Source organism: Gopherus flavomarginatus, chromosome 21 (assembly GCF_025201925.1).
Source record: "Gopherus flavomarginatus isolate rGopFla2 chromosome 21, rGopFla2.mat.asm, whole genome shotgun sequence".
NCBI lineage: Eukaryota > Metazoa > Chordata > Testudines > Testudinidae > Gopherus > Gopherus flavomarginatus.
Window position 1 is genome coordinate 15,053,837 of NC_066637.1, and position 13,258 is coordinate 15,067,094.

Sequence of the window (13,258 nt, forward strand, 5' to 3'; positions counted from 1 at the left end):
TGGTCTATTAGGCAGAATTGTTTGGTGATTCAGATGTATACAAACATATGGCCAGTTCCTCAGCTGATGTAAATTGATGTAGCTCCCTTGGGTTTAATGGAGCTACACTGATTCATACCTGCTGAGGGTCTGGCTCTTTAAACTTATTTCTCCTCATGTACCCTGGTGTTAGAGAGAATCAGACACATAATCTTCTCTAGACTCTCCAAAATCAGGATAATGTGGGATTGGCCCTGGATATTCTAATAAGAGATGGCTGGAATTTACATTAACTTACACTGCTGTTTCTCCTTTGACTTCCATGAAGTTAATCCTCATTTATACTGGTAATAATGAGAATACAATCCAGGCTGGAAACTCGGCGAGTGGGGAGGGTCTCTGAAAAGCAGGGTTGGGTTTGTTGATGGAGCAGTGTGGGGAAGATTTCTGATTGGATTTCTGAGGGAAAGGTGATCCCTTCTAGCTTCTGGTTCAGGTTCTTCCATGGGATGTGGTGGGTTAGCTCACTCCATGGTGCTTGTTAGCTGTTCTCACAATAGGAGGTTATCCCATCTGCTGACACAGCACAAAGACATGAAAATCTGTTTGTCTTCTGCCACGATCATGCACTGAAATTCTCACTTGCTGCACCTCTAGGTTTGACGGGGGGTCTTGCTGCCCCTCTCGTTGCTGCTGGAGCTGCAACTATCATTGGAAGTGCTGGGGCAGCAGCTTTAGGGTCAGCAGCAGGAATCGCTGTCATGGCATCGCTCTTTGGAGCAGCGGGAGCTGGCCTTACTGGTAAGATAACAGATTTAGATTCTGAACCACCAAGCCACGGAGTAGTGTATGCAAAGTCAGGTACTAATGGCTGAGCTTGAGAGTGTGAGGTCTGCAAAGGGAATTGTGGACTAAACAGTCTACTTGTACAGCAGCAGAACTCAGCCTCTGGTTCTCCAGCAGCCACTGATCTTCATAGCCCTGCGCTGCCCCTCTTCTCGAGCCTGAGTTAGATATATAGACCATCTATCAGGGATGGTCTAGACTCTATTTGGTCCTGCCATGAGGGAAGGGTACTGGACTCGATGAACTCTCGAGGTCCCTTCCAGCCCTAGAATCTCTGAATCTATTAATTGTGCCGCATCCTAGTGACAATGCAGCATTTTCCCCTGGGTTAATGCCAACTGGGTTAGACACTGTAGACAAGACACCCTCACGCTGACAAGTTACCTTTGAGATTGTAGCTACTACAGTAAATGGAACCTTTTCAGTTTTAGCTTTAAGAATTATGGTTTAATAGAGGACAGTTATTAATTATAGCAGATAATGCCTCCTGCTGCCATCCCATCCGATCACCCAAGCTAAGCGCTAAGAATTTGTTATTAAATTCTGCTGTTGGCAGCCCTTACTATTACTCTGTGATTTCAATACATGCAGGCTACAAGATGAAGAAACGAGTGGGAGCCATCGAAGAGTTCGAATTCCTCCCTTTAACTGAAGGGAAACAACTTCATATCACCATAGCCATCACTGGCTGGTTGTGTACTGGGAAATACGGTAAGAGCAAGACAAGAAATCCTAGACAGAATTTTGGAAAGCCGTATTTGTATTGTCAAAGATGGGAAGTAGTGTTTATATATGAATCATGAAATATAACAGGACCAGGCTGATGTGTTGGAACTTTTAATCCCCATCTGCTTAGGCTAGTCTGAATAGGTTCAAAATGTAAAACGGAGCATTGGATGGCGCTGGAGGTTTGGAATAGAAATTGTGGAGTCTCATCTCTGTTCATCATGTCAAGTCCATCCAATGTTGATAGTAACTGAAAGTCGTGATGGCTGTTGGGTAGCCTGATGTAAGTTATGTGTTCGGCACAATGTGCAGTGACTCTGGAGACCTCAGTCCAGTTTCTCTGGAGAGGTGTTCACATCACAAAAACTAACATACCAGCTGACATTCTTTGGAACCTGAAGCCTTCTATTAATGGTAGTGCACACCAGCGATGAACTATCAAATAGAGCTTCCCCTGCTCCCCTCCCCTCAACTGCAGTAGAACAGAGTTTAGTTACCAGTTAAAAGGGTTTCTCCATCAAGTGTTGAATATTCTGAAAGGGGAACAGTGTTTAATATAGGGGAGGGGGGGTTACCTCAGCTCTGTTCCTAGGACCATCAGCCTTTACACTTATAAATCAGAGTGCATGTCGTTTATCTGGGCTACCATGTCTTTCCAGCTGTTCTCATGTGCCCTTACTGGCAGAGATGACATTTAAGCAGTCTGAGGGTTCCCCCACTCCCCTTTAAAATGCAGACTGTTGCCTCATGCAGAAAAGAGAGAGGGTAAAGCGCAGCAAACTGCTAGTAGAGATGGTTATAGAAAAAAGGGAAGTGTTTCTATTAATATATCCTGCGTGTGTGTTTGCTAGAGATGATCTGACTTGCGGGGATGATGCCTAGTACCTGGCACAAAGTGCTTTCGCCAATTATTGGAGCTTCTTTTGTGCCTCGTATTTATCCACAGGCAATTAATAGAATGCAGTTTCTTTTTCTCTCCCAGGCTCTGCCAGCTAAAGAGGTTTATTGGCAAGAAGGCTCAGTCAAGTAAACAATATTACATACATTGCTGAAGGGGTGAGCTAATAGCCTGCAATCTCTGAAAAGTTGTAATATTATATTGTAATTTCAAATACAGTCACAGTTGTAACTTATCATATGAAATATGTCAACCACCTGCTGTTAATATGTTCAGAGATCCTATTGAATGGCTGCCAGTACATTCTATTGAGGCATATAATAATAAATATTCTATATCATTAATACTATAAAGACATTTTCTGTCAGCCATTTCTTGTTACATCCATTCTCCCATCAGAATCTGGCGTTTTAAAACCTCTGCTTTCCCGTCATGTTGTTCTCTTATTGATATTACACAAAGGCTTCCAAATTTTCTGAGACTGGAGCATTATCAGGGGGCTGTTACGAAGTCACTGTGTGCCTTTCAGTAGTTATTTAATCATTCTCGGTCTCACTTTGCCCTTAAAATGAGAGTTACAGAGGATCTGAATTGAGGAGGGAGTTTCCATAATTAGAAACATGATGCACTGTGTAAAACAGCAAAACTAAAACAACCCTTCAGTTGCCTCCTTTAATGGTTTTATCTGTCTGTCTTAAGTGTTTATATGATCCCCATCATCGTAGTATCTGGGACCCTCTTCACGCTACAGACGCGACAGCTGCATGGCTACAGAGCCAAAATGTAGACTCAGACTACAGCAATGAAGGGGGGTTTTCTGTTTCTCCGCCTCCCCGAGCGATCCACCAACCTAGCCATGTCCACACTGCAGGGAGGGTCAGCATAGCTACAGCACTCAGGGGTATGGATTCTTTGTACCCTGGGGCATTTTATAGCTATGTCAATCTAAGTTTTAACTGTAGACCAGGCCTGAGAGCCTCACAGTCCTTTAATATATTTATCCTCACAACCCTCCGTGAGATAGGGAAGTGCTATTGTCCCCACTGGGCATCTGAGGCACAGAAAGACTAAGGGCCAGATTTTTTAAGATGTTTAGATGCCTAAACATGCAGAGAGGTGCCTAGTGTGATTTTCAAAAGCACCTACGCACCTAACTACATCTTTGGAAATCCAAATACTTTCAAATACCGACCCTAAGAGATGCATCCAAGATCACTCAGGAAGTCTGTGACAGAGCAGAGTAGTGAACCGTGGTCTCCTGAATCTTCCTTACCATTGAACCATCCTTCCTCAGTCCAGCTTTCTGTCCCCCTCCTCATGTACAAGAGGCCAGACTCCATTGTTTCCGATTGTGTGACAGTAAAGCAGCATGCCAGTCATGCTCAGTAAAATACATATGCTATAGGAGTGTAGCAGAGCCAGATGGCACGTATTGTACCAGCTTTCAGTCACGGTTAGTCACAGGAATTTGTTTGGTTTATGGTATAAAAAGTACCTCATCGTACACTTTATATAGCGATTGGATTTAAACTACTCAGTCTCCCTCCATCTAACAGCTTTTGGGTGGTCTGTATGAAATGAACTGGTGGTCTCTTTCCAAGTCACTGTTTTCCACATGACAGAACAATTTCAGTTTACACTATTTGCCCTTTGAGGGCTGTTTCGGCAGAGAAGCTAGGAATGAATGGGCCATTAAGACTGAATTACAGTAGAATCTCAGAGTTACGAACACCTCAGAAATGGAGGTGGTTCGTAATTCTGAAATGTTCGTAACTCTGAACAAAACATTGTGGTGGTTCTTTCAAAAGTTTACAACTGAACATTGACTTAATACAGCTGTGAAACTTTACTATGCAGAAGAAGAATGTTGCTTTTAACCATCTTAATTTAAATGAAACCAGCACAGAAACAGTTTCCTTCCCTTGTCAATTTTTTTTTTTTAAACTTTCCCTTCATTTTTTAACAGTTTACATTTAACACTCTGCTGCTACCTGATTGCATACTTCCAGGTCCAAATGAGGTGTGTGGTTGACTGGTCAGTTCATAACTCTGAGGTTCTACTGTACCTCCGTCACATCTAAGTATGGTCCCTTCTAGTTAAGATTGAAGCACGTTGGTAGGATATTGTGGTGGAAGCTTGCATGGCTTCTGCTAATGCTGTACTTATTCTGTGGCTACCTCTGTGTGCTGTGTATTGTTCAGTAAGGGAACAGGAAGTAGGTGACCTTAGAATTTTAGGAGGCTAAATTATGCTGTTCCTCTTTACAATGTAGCTGGCATGTATTAGAATTGGTGGCATCCCCTCCTGACCACTTAGCCCACACTTTTCCACTCAGCTGGCAGAAAAAAATATTGTGCTAACAGAAATTGCTACTGCTCTTGATTTATGTCTAAGAAAAGCTAAGCCAAAGAAAAAGGGATAGTAAACACATGGTCTGGGTCTCTAAATGGTCTTCATTCTCACTTTCAGACAGATCCATTAATTCAGTCTAAGCCTGCAAAACCCAGGTATCAGGAGGATAATATACCATAGCATAGCACTTAGGACATTGACAGTGAAGTGGCAGATTTAAGTCCTTTTGTGAAAAGGAAAAGAGCCCCAGAATTGCAGCAAAAATGATTAGGAGCATAGGAAGGGATCTGACAAGATCCTTAGCACCTCTTGCAAGATAGTGAGCACCCTCTGTTCTCATCAAAATCTCATGGAAACTGTCTCCACTCATCACCTTCTCATCAGAAATGACTAACATGCATTAGAAAACACTATGGGCAAAATTCTGCTATGTTCCTTCAGCTACTTTGGGCTGCATGTCCTGTGAGGTCAATCCAAATTTGGCCTAAATGAGGACACAGTATGAACTATAGGATTTAGTCTGATCTTTGGTGAGGGGAGGAAGGTCCTTAACTCCCATCACAGTTAGCACTAATTGATCCCTTTTGGGCAGATTTCATAGCAGTCAAGGCATGAATGGGCCAGGGAGACTGAACCTGGAGGTGGTCCCTCCATACTGGGTTGAGACTCATTGGCAGAGCAGCTTGGGGTAGCTAGATCTGTTCTTTTGACAAACAAAAGCTTTCAGTCTCCAGTGCTGTCAAGCCATCTTTTACCAACAGAAATTCAGTTGAAATGAAAGACTTATGAAGACGTGTCTATCATGAATGGCATTTCAAAATATGATCCGTGAATAATTGAGCAGATTAAAATATTCTGCAGGTTGACATTATCACTCGCTCCTTTACTGGCTTCTTGTTTGACTCCTGTGACCAGTCAATAGTTGTTTTTCCTCTTGTGAAACTGAATTCTTTGTGTTACCATCATTTCTTAGGCAGTTTCACAGCTCCATGGAGCAGCATGTTGCAGTCCAGTGAGCAGTATTGTCTGGCCTGGGAATCCAAGTACCTGATGGAGTTGGGCAACGCTCTGGATTCACTGCTAAATGGCTTTGTGAACATGATGGCTCAGGAAGCCCTGAAGTTCACTGTATTATCAGGTAAGAATCTGAGTTATACCGAGGCTGCTTGGGTTCTGAATTTGCTGGTTTCAGCATTTGCGTTTGTTCGGAGACCTTCCCTCACATAGATGAATTTTTCCTATTGATTTGTTGATTATCCGAGAAGCAGTGTCACTTGCAAACCTTACATGGATTGACCCTAGTCCTGCAAAGATTTATGTGCCTACTTCATTTTACGCTTTGTAGTTGTTCCATTGACTTCAAAGGAAGTACTCCCCGTGGGCAAAGTGAAGCCCACCCGTAAGCAGGATTGAAGGCATAGTATTCCAGAGCAACCCGTCTTTCCTTCAATCAATCTCCCCAGGGTCAGCGTGAGAGCCTGCTCTTCAGCAGCTCCTGTCATGTGCAACAGCCTTCCTGGATCATTCCACCTCATCAGTTTGTCATGGCATTTCAAATCTCAGCTGAAAACATCTTTCCTCCCTTCCCTCTGTGCCTAGGTGTTTCTTTCCCTCTGCTGTTTATTATTGTTACTCTTATCTATGCAATTTTACTCTGTAAGGAGTTTTGGATACAACTTGCACAAAAGACTATCCATATTGCGTTGCATTGCATTGCATTGCATTCTTCATCCACAGCTTCCACATGTGCAAACTGCATCCATATGGGATGCCTGCCTGCTTCCGTTACATCTGTCCCAACATTACAAAGCATTAAGTGAACATATTCTGCTTGTGCACACTGTATATTATACCTGAATACACTGTATTCCCTGTGTTCTGCATGTGCACGCACCATCCATGCACTATACCTGGACACATCATATCCAACATTCCTATGCAGATGACAATGCATTCTAACCTCATCCACTGTATTCCCCGTGTTGTACCTAGCCAATTTACATCTGAATGCCTTAGGTTTCTCCTGTTTTGCTTGAGCACATTACATCCAGGCATTACACCTGAATGCAGTGCATCTTCCTGTGTACATGAGATTTAACAGAGTCTGTCTTATTTTTAATTTTGCAGAACGCGCCTTAAATCAATCTTGGGAAAGAAAAGTTGACAGTGACAAAGATGCAGTGTTTTGACTCTAGCAAACCATCTGACTTTTGAAATTGTCCCAGAGCTGCCCAGATTTGTAACTTTGATTTCCTGTTTGCTTTGTACCTCTCAGGCATAGTGACAGCCCTGACATGGCCGGCTTCACTTCTTACTGTTGCCAGTGTCATTGACAACCCTTGGGGAGTGTGCCTGAATCGATCAGCTGAAGTGGGCAAACATCTGGCACAGATATTGCTCTGTCGACAGCAGGTAATTGGCTGAGGGGGCAAAAAATGGCTCCAGTTATTACAGCTGGAAGGGACTGATATCTTGGGGAAGCTACAGGGGTCTGATGTTTTACAGCATGCTAGTCAAACAACAGGTGGTATTTGTCCACGGGGTAGAAAATAAATAAATAAGCTGAAGAATGCAAAATTGAGGCACGAGGGAGACCAGCATTTATCTCTCTCTTCCATGCATGGAGTGGAGGAGAATATGGGTTGATGAGAGGCTGCCTGCAAATGTTGGTTTAATTTAACCCAAACCTTTGCTAAACACAGAAGAAATCAGGCAGCCATCAGTCTAATAGAGAGCTCTGATAGCAAAAGAGATGGTAGCAGCCCTTTGAAATGCTTATACACATTCCTTGTGTAAGACTGACAGACCCGGTCGTCGGGATCAAACCAAGGACCTCTGGAGCTTAGCGCAGGAGCCTCTACCGCAGGAGCTAAAAGCCAACTGGCTGTTAGCCAGAGCTGTAGAGCAGACTCATTAATTGCTTTTTCTCTCTCTAAGTGGTCTCGGTGCCACTAGATGGGACAGAACACCACACCCAGGAAGTGTGTGGGTTCACTTGCAAACAGGGCTTATAGGCAGAGTCCAGTACTGAAGGGCAACAAACAAAATCATTGCAGGGAAAAAGCGACAAAGGCTGTTAGCCTATAAGGGACTCTTTGTCACTTCTTACAGCCCCAGACTAACATGGCTACCCCTCTGATAATTGCAGGGAAAGTTTAACATGAGATATACTATGGCATCGATTTTTTGTCGCACACCCATTTAATCCAGGAAGCTTGGTGACACATGAGGGTAATAACAAATCTAGCTTTTCACTGCCAGAGAGCTGGATTCAGGTCTAATCCAAGTCAGAAGTGCGAATTGGTATGATTTGTCCACTTGGCCGATCTCGACAGTGGGGGAGGGAAAGCAGAGGATGAGGAGGGGTAGAAAGGAAGAGAAAAGAGAGACAGCTGAAATACCCATCAAGAGGTAAGAGGCATCAGCAGAGTGGGGCGAGGAAAGATTGCATAGCACCTACCTGCAGCAAGGGCCAAATTCTGCTGTGAGCTATGTTGGTATAAATCTGAAGTCATTCCAGTGAAGACACTGGGTCTTACTTCCTTACTAATCCCAAACTGACACAAGCCCGGAAATTCACCAGGCTTCATTCTAAAATCATTATTTGTAAAACCAACCGTGGAGGGGAGGGGGGAAGTAAAGAACTGGCTTATTCTAGAGGCAGCCACCTTTTGCCAAAAGGAATTAAATTGGGCACAGGTCCTGTTAGCCTGAATTCTCCTCAACTAGCCCCCATTTCTATTGGGCACCCAAGCAAAAAGTTCTCGCACAATGATCCCTGCTTCCTCATGGCGCTGAGGCAGTGGTATAGAACTGGCTGGGGTTGCAGGCTATTAGTCAGAGTCAGATGGATGTTGTCTCCTCCAGGAAAGTGCTTTGTAGGAGCCAAGGCACAATTATATTGAGTGATTGTCAGCTCCTGCTGGACACCCCTGGAGTAAAAGTCAAGGGAAAAGAGGGAAATAAAATGGGAGGTGGAGAGGGAAAGAAACAGAAATGCAGACACAAAATGGAGGGGAGGGGGTTAGTGGATGAAGGAACAGGTTGTGGAGGAATAAGATTCAGAACATAAATCCAAAGGAGATGGGAAGCGGAAGAGCCTAAGGCCAGAACAAACAAGAAGAGAAGAAAAAGGAGCCAAATAGACACATGGGATGGATTGGCACTGAAAGAAACAGCTCAGTAAAACCAGCCTTCCTGCCAAGTCATCGTCTTCATCCACAGCTGACAAACTTGAAATTAAACTTCTGCCCAGGTCCTGCCATTATTTGCTATGAGTACAGGCTGATCTCTGTGTTCATCTTACAGCTATGCTAGTTCAGTATCTATTGTAGATGAGCTATTCAGGGCTGAGAGGTAAAGGGAGACATAGCCAAACACCAGAATGTCATAAAACTGCGTGAAACAGGAATGTAAGCCAGCAGAGTTGATTTCTAATAAAAACACAGTGCCCAGAAGGCAATAATAAAGGCCTGGTTTGAAGTAAAGATTTGCCCAAGGGCATGTGACATTGTCTTTTAGCTTTAGTTATGTTTAAAGCACAAAATCCTGCTGTGCTGGAGAAGCTAAAACTAGTTAACAGGATGTTTCTGAACCCTATTATACCTGATGTGCGTTTAGCCCAAGGAGAAGGCACAGAAATTCTGACTGTTAAAGTCCCTCCCTGCTTGATTTCATAGAAAATCCTATTAAATGTATTTAAGGTAAAATCTTGCTCATTGAAGTAGGATGCCCACATCATATTTTCATGATGACCCCACAAGTAGCAGCCATACACCCTTCCAGCTAATGCTGCTTGAAATAATATTTGACCAAAAAAATTTCTGCCCAAAAATAGGGCTTCATCAATTATTTTGCAGGAAGATGTTGCTTTTCCAATGGGAAATTTCAGAGCAAACCAAAATGAAAAATTTTCATTGAGTTTCCATTTGAAATTTTTATTTCATTTGGTGACTTTTGGAAACAGTTTAGGTTTTTAAAATTTAAATTAGGGCTGTCAAACAATAAAAAAAATAATTGCAATTAATCACGAGATTAAAAAAATAGTTGAGATTAATCGCAGTTTTAATCATGCTGTTAAACAATAATAGAATGCCAATTTAAATGTATAATAAATATTTTGGGATGTTTTTCTACATTTTCAAATGTATTGTTTTCAGTTGCAACACAGAATACAAAGTGTTCAGTGCTCACTTTATAGTATTAGTTTTATTACAAATATTTGCACTGTAAAAAAGATAAAAGAAAGTGGTTTTCAATTTACCTCGTACAAGTACTGTAATGCAATCTCTTTATTGTGAAAAATGTAGAATTTTTTAAATAGCTGCACTCGAGAACAAAACAATGTAAAACTTTAGAGACTACAAGTCCACTCAGTCCTACTTCTTGTTCAACCAATCACTCAGACAAACAAGTTTGTTTACATTTACAGGAAATAATGCTTCTTATTTACAATGTCACCTGAAAGTGAAAACAGGCTCCCCACTGTTATCTCTCTTGGTAGAGACTCAGGTGTGTGTCTCTCCTGATCAGGATTTTTCCACGCTGCACAGTTGCCTGCCTATACACGGTTGCCAGCAAGACAGAGTGCCTAAACAAGCCTGCTTCTGCCCTTCGCTTTCTCTCCAGAAATAAATAGCGTAATGGCTCACAGTTATAAGTTACCACACAGTGATTCATAAGCAATCACATTTATTCTTAAGGTGAAAGCATTGCAGAGAAAACATATGAAAACAACACAAGAACATACATGCATGCTAAAAAACGTATCACAGATCATCCCATCTCCCACCTTGGCTCTGGTACGTGTCAGTCCTTCAAAACCCAGAGATGTTTTTTTTCCGTGACTACAGGTTCAGAACAGTCTCAGGTTGAGAACCAGAACCACTAGTTCAGTCTTTCCTTTATGCATCTTGGGCCTTTGATCTTGTCCTCATGTAATGCATGAACAGCAGACAGTGGCTCATTCCCCAAGGCATAGCTTCAGAAGGCTGGAGTTCTGTGTAACCGGAGGTAGGGAATTTGCACTAAGCTCTCCCAAGATAGATATTCCCCAGGAAAACCCCTTTAACATTTTCTGTTCCAAAAGACCATTCTTATCTGGCACATTATTCATAATAGTCCTTTGAACCCCCAGGACTCACATCTTCCACCTCAAGAAGTTACATAGAATCCTGGCCCACAATACATCATTCATTTCATACAATGGACCCCACAGACACTTACATTTAATTAAATAAGATCTCTCAATAATATTGCAGAAAATTGCCATATCTGTCACACAGACCATCACAGTTCCCCAAGGTTGGGAATCTCCTTAACAAAGTCCAACACATGTTCAGTAGAAGGAGCTGAATCCTCTAAACGGTTTCCCGTCAAACCAGCATTAGCTCTGGTTTATCTGGATTAAGTTTAAACCAGCTTGCTCACATCTATATCTCCTCTTGGCTAGCGCTGGTAAATCATCTGTTAATAGAGGCTAGCTATTCATACACCCCGCTATTTGCCTTTTCATAGAAAATTGACTGGCTGGCAGTGTTACAAGCCATGGGAACCTATTTTTCCTGCCAGGTCTATTAACCTCCCAGGCGTCGGAAAGGCATGGCACCGCCTTTTCGTCTTCATCTCTGCCAAAGATGGCATTACATTTCATTTCTTGGTGGTTGGGAGCCCCGAGAGAGAGAATACTTTTGTAAGGTGGAAACAAGTTTCTCTCCTTGCTAAGAAGATGTCAGCAGTATTTTACAGCCCTGAAATTAATGGTTTGGGGTTGGACTTGATTTCCTGCCTTGAAAATGTGTTCCAACACCTCACTCATTTCCATATGGTTACATGGGGCTTTGCATTCTTTGAAATTAAAGTAGTAGTGGTAAGGTGCAATGCATAGCAAATGGACCATTCAATTTAAAGGAGCTTCCTTAGACGATGTGTGAGAAGCTTGGTGTTAAAGCAGGAAGAGTGCATTTGGACCCTTATCCAGCAAAGCACTTAAACACAGTTACATTTAACTTTAAATTACCTTTAAGAACATCAGTAATATCATCAAAGTCAACGGGACAGCTCACATACTTAAAATACAGCACATGCTTATATGATGTGCTGGATCAGAGCCTAGGCACCCCCACTGGCCAGCCCTTTCTTTCCAGGGCTAGGAGACTGTTTGACAGCCATACGATCCTGATTTGTGCCTGTGCTTCTTTGTTCCCTAGGGCAAACGACCTGTCACTTTGATTGGCTTCAGTCTGGGTGCAAGGGTCATTTACTTCTGCCTGAAGGAGATGGCTCAAGAAAAAGGTAGAGTCCAAACATTTAACTCTCTTATTTATTTTTCCATCACCTTTTTTTTTTTTTTTTTTTTTTTTTAATTTAGTGCTGGTAGGAAGTTATCATGCCGACAGCTCTAGAGATCAAAGTCCTCTCGAATAGCCACAGAAGGACAGCACAGCCACATGGCATTGCCTTTGTGCTTCACAGCCTGACCTCGATGGACAACCTCTAGGGTTAAGTGAGCAGTTTAGTCTCCAGGGCTCATTCAGTCCTTGGGCTCTTTGTTGAGACAGTCAACAAAGATGCTAGTTAGTGGTGGTTGTGGAGCTGTATACACAGCTCCTTAAGAAAGGCTAAGAGACTCTGATTGCGTTAAGCTGGAGGAGATACAGATTAGTCTGATACAGGTTATCCATTGGGCCACCCTAATGCATAAATAGAACACTCTGACTGAGCTTCCCCAGTGCACACAGCTAACAGAACACCCTAGCTGGGCCACCCCAATGCAGGCCTCATTATGGCAACAGGCACAAAGCTCATAGACTCATAGGTCAGAAGGGACCAATATGATCATCTAGTCTGACCTCCTGCACAAGGCAGGCTACAGAACCCTACCCATCCACTATTTATAACAACCCCTAACCCAGGACTGAGTTATTGAAATCTTCAAAATTGGTTTGAAGACCTCAAGCTGCAGAGAATCCACCAGCAAGCGACCCGTGCCCCACGCTGCAGGGGAAGGCGAAAAACCTCCAGGGCCCCTGCCAATCCGCCCTGGAGGAAAATTCCTTCCTGACCCCAAATATGGTGATCTGCTAAACCCTGAGCGTGTGGGCAAGACTCACCAGCCAGCACCCAAGAAGGAATTCTCTGCAGTAACTCAGTTCCCATCCCATCCAACATCTCCCCACAGACCATTGAGCAGACTTATCTGGTGATAATCCAAGATCAGTTGCCCAAATTAAACTATCCTATCATAACATCCCCTCCATATACTTATCAAGCTTAGTCTTAAAGCCAGATAAGTCTTTTGCCCCCACTACTTCCCTCAGAAGGCTGTTCCAGAGCTTCACTCCCCTAATGGTTAGAAACCTTCGTCTAATTTCAAGTCTAAACTTCCTAATATCCAGTTTGTACCCATTCGTCCTCGTGCCTACATTAGTACTAAACTTAAATAATTCCTCTCCTTC

General features: G+C 42.9%; 1 protein-coding gene across 6 annotated transcripts in view; it reads left to right on the plus strand.

Moving 5' to 3' along the window:
* TMCO4 (transmembrane and coiled-coil domains 4) overlaps positions 1-13,258 on the plus strand; it is an 83,606-nt gene that overhangs the window by 29,769 nt on the left and 40,579 nt on the right. For 3 of the 6 annotated variants that reach the window (XM_050931328.1, XM_050931330.1, XM_050931332.1), the window contains exons 7-11: positions 637-780; positions 1,417-1,536; positions 5,776-5,940; positions 7,078-7,214; positions 12,011-12,095. In XM_050931328.1, the coding sequence (XP_050787285.1) occupies positions 637-780; positions 1,417-1,536; positions 5,776-5,940; positions 7,078-7,214; positions 12,011-12,095 (651 nt within the window). The remainder of the gene's footprint in view (positions 1-636; positions 781-1,416; positions 1,537-5,775; positions 5,941-7,077; positions 7,215-12,010; positions 12,096-13,258) is intronic. The other 3 variants (XM_050931329.1, XM_050931333.1, XM_050931331.1) reach the window with 1 other exon arrangement.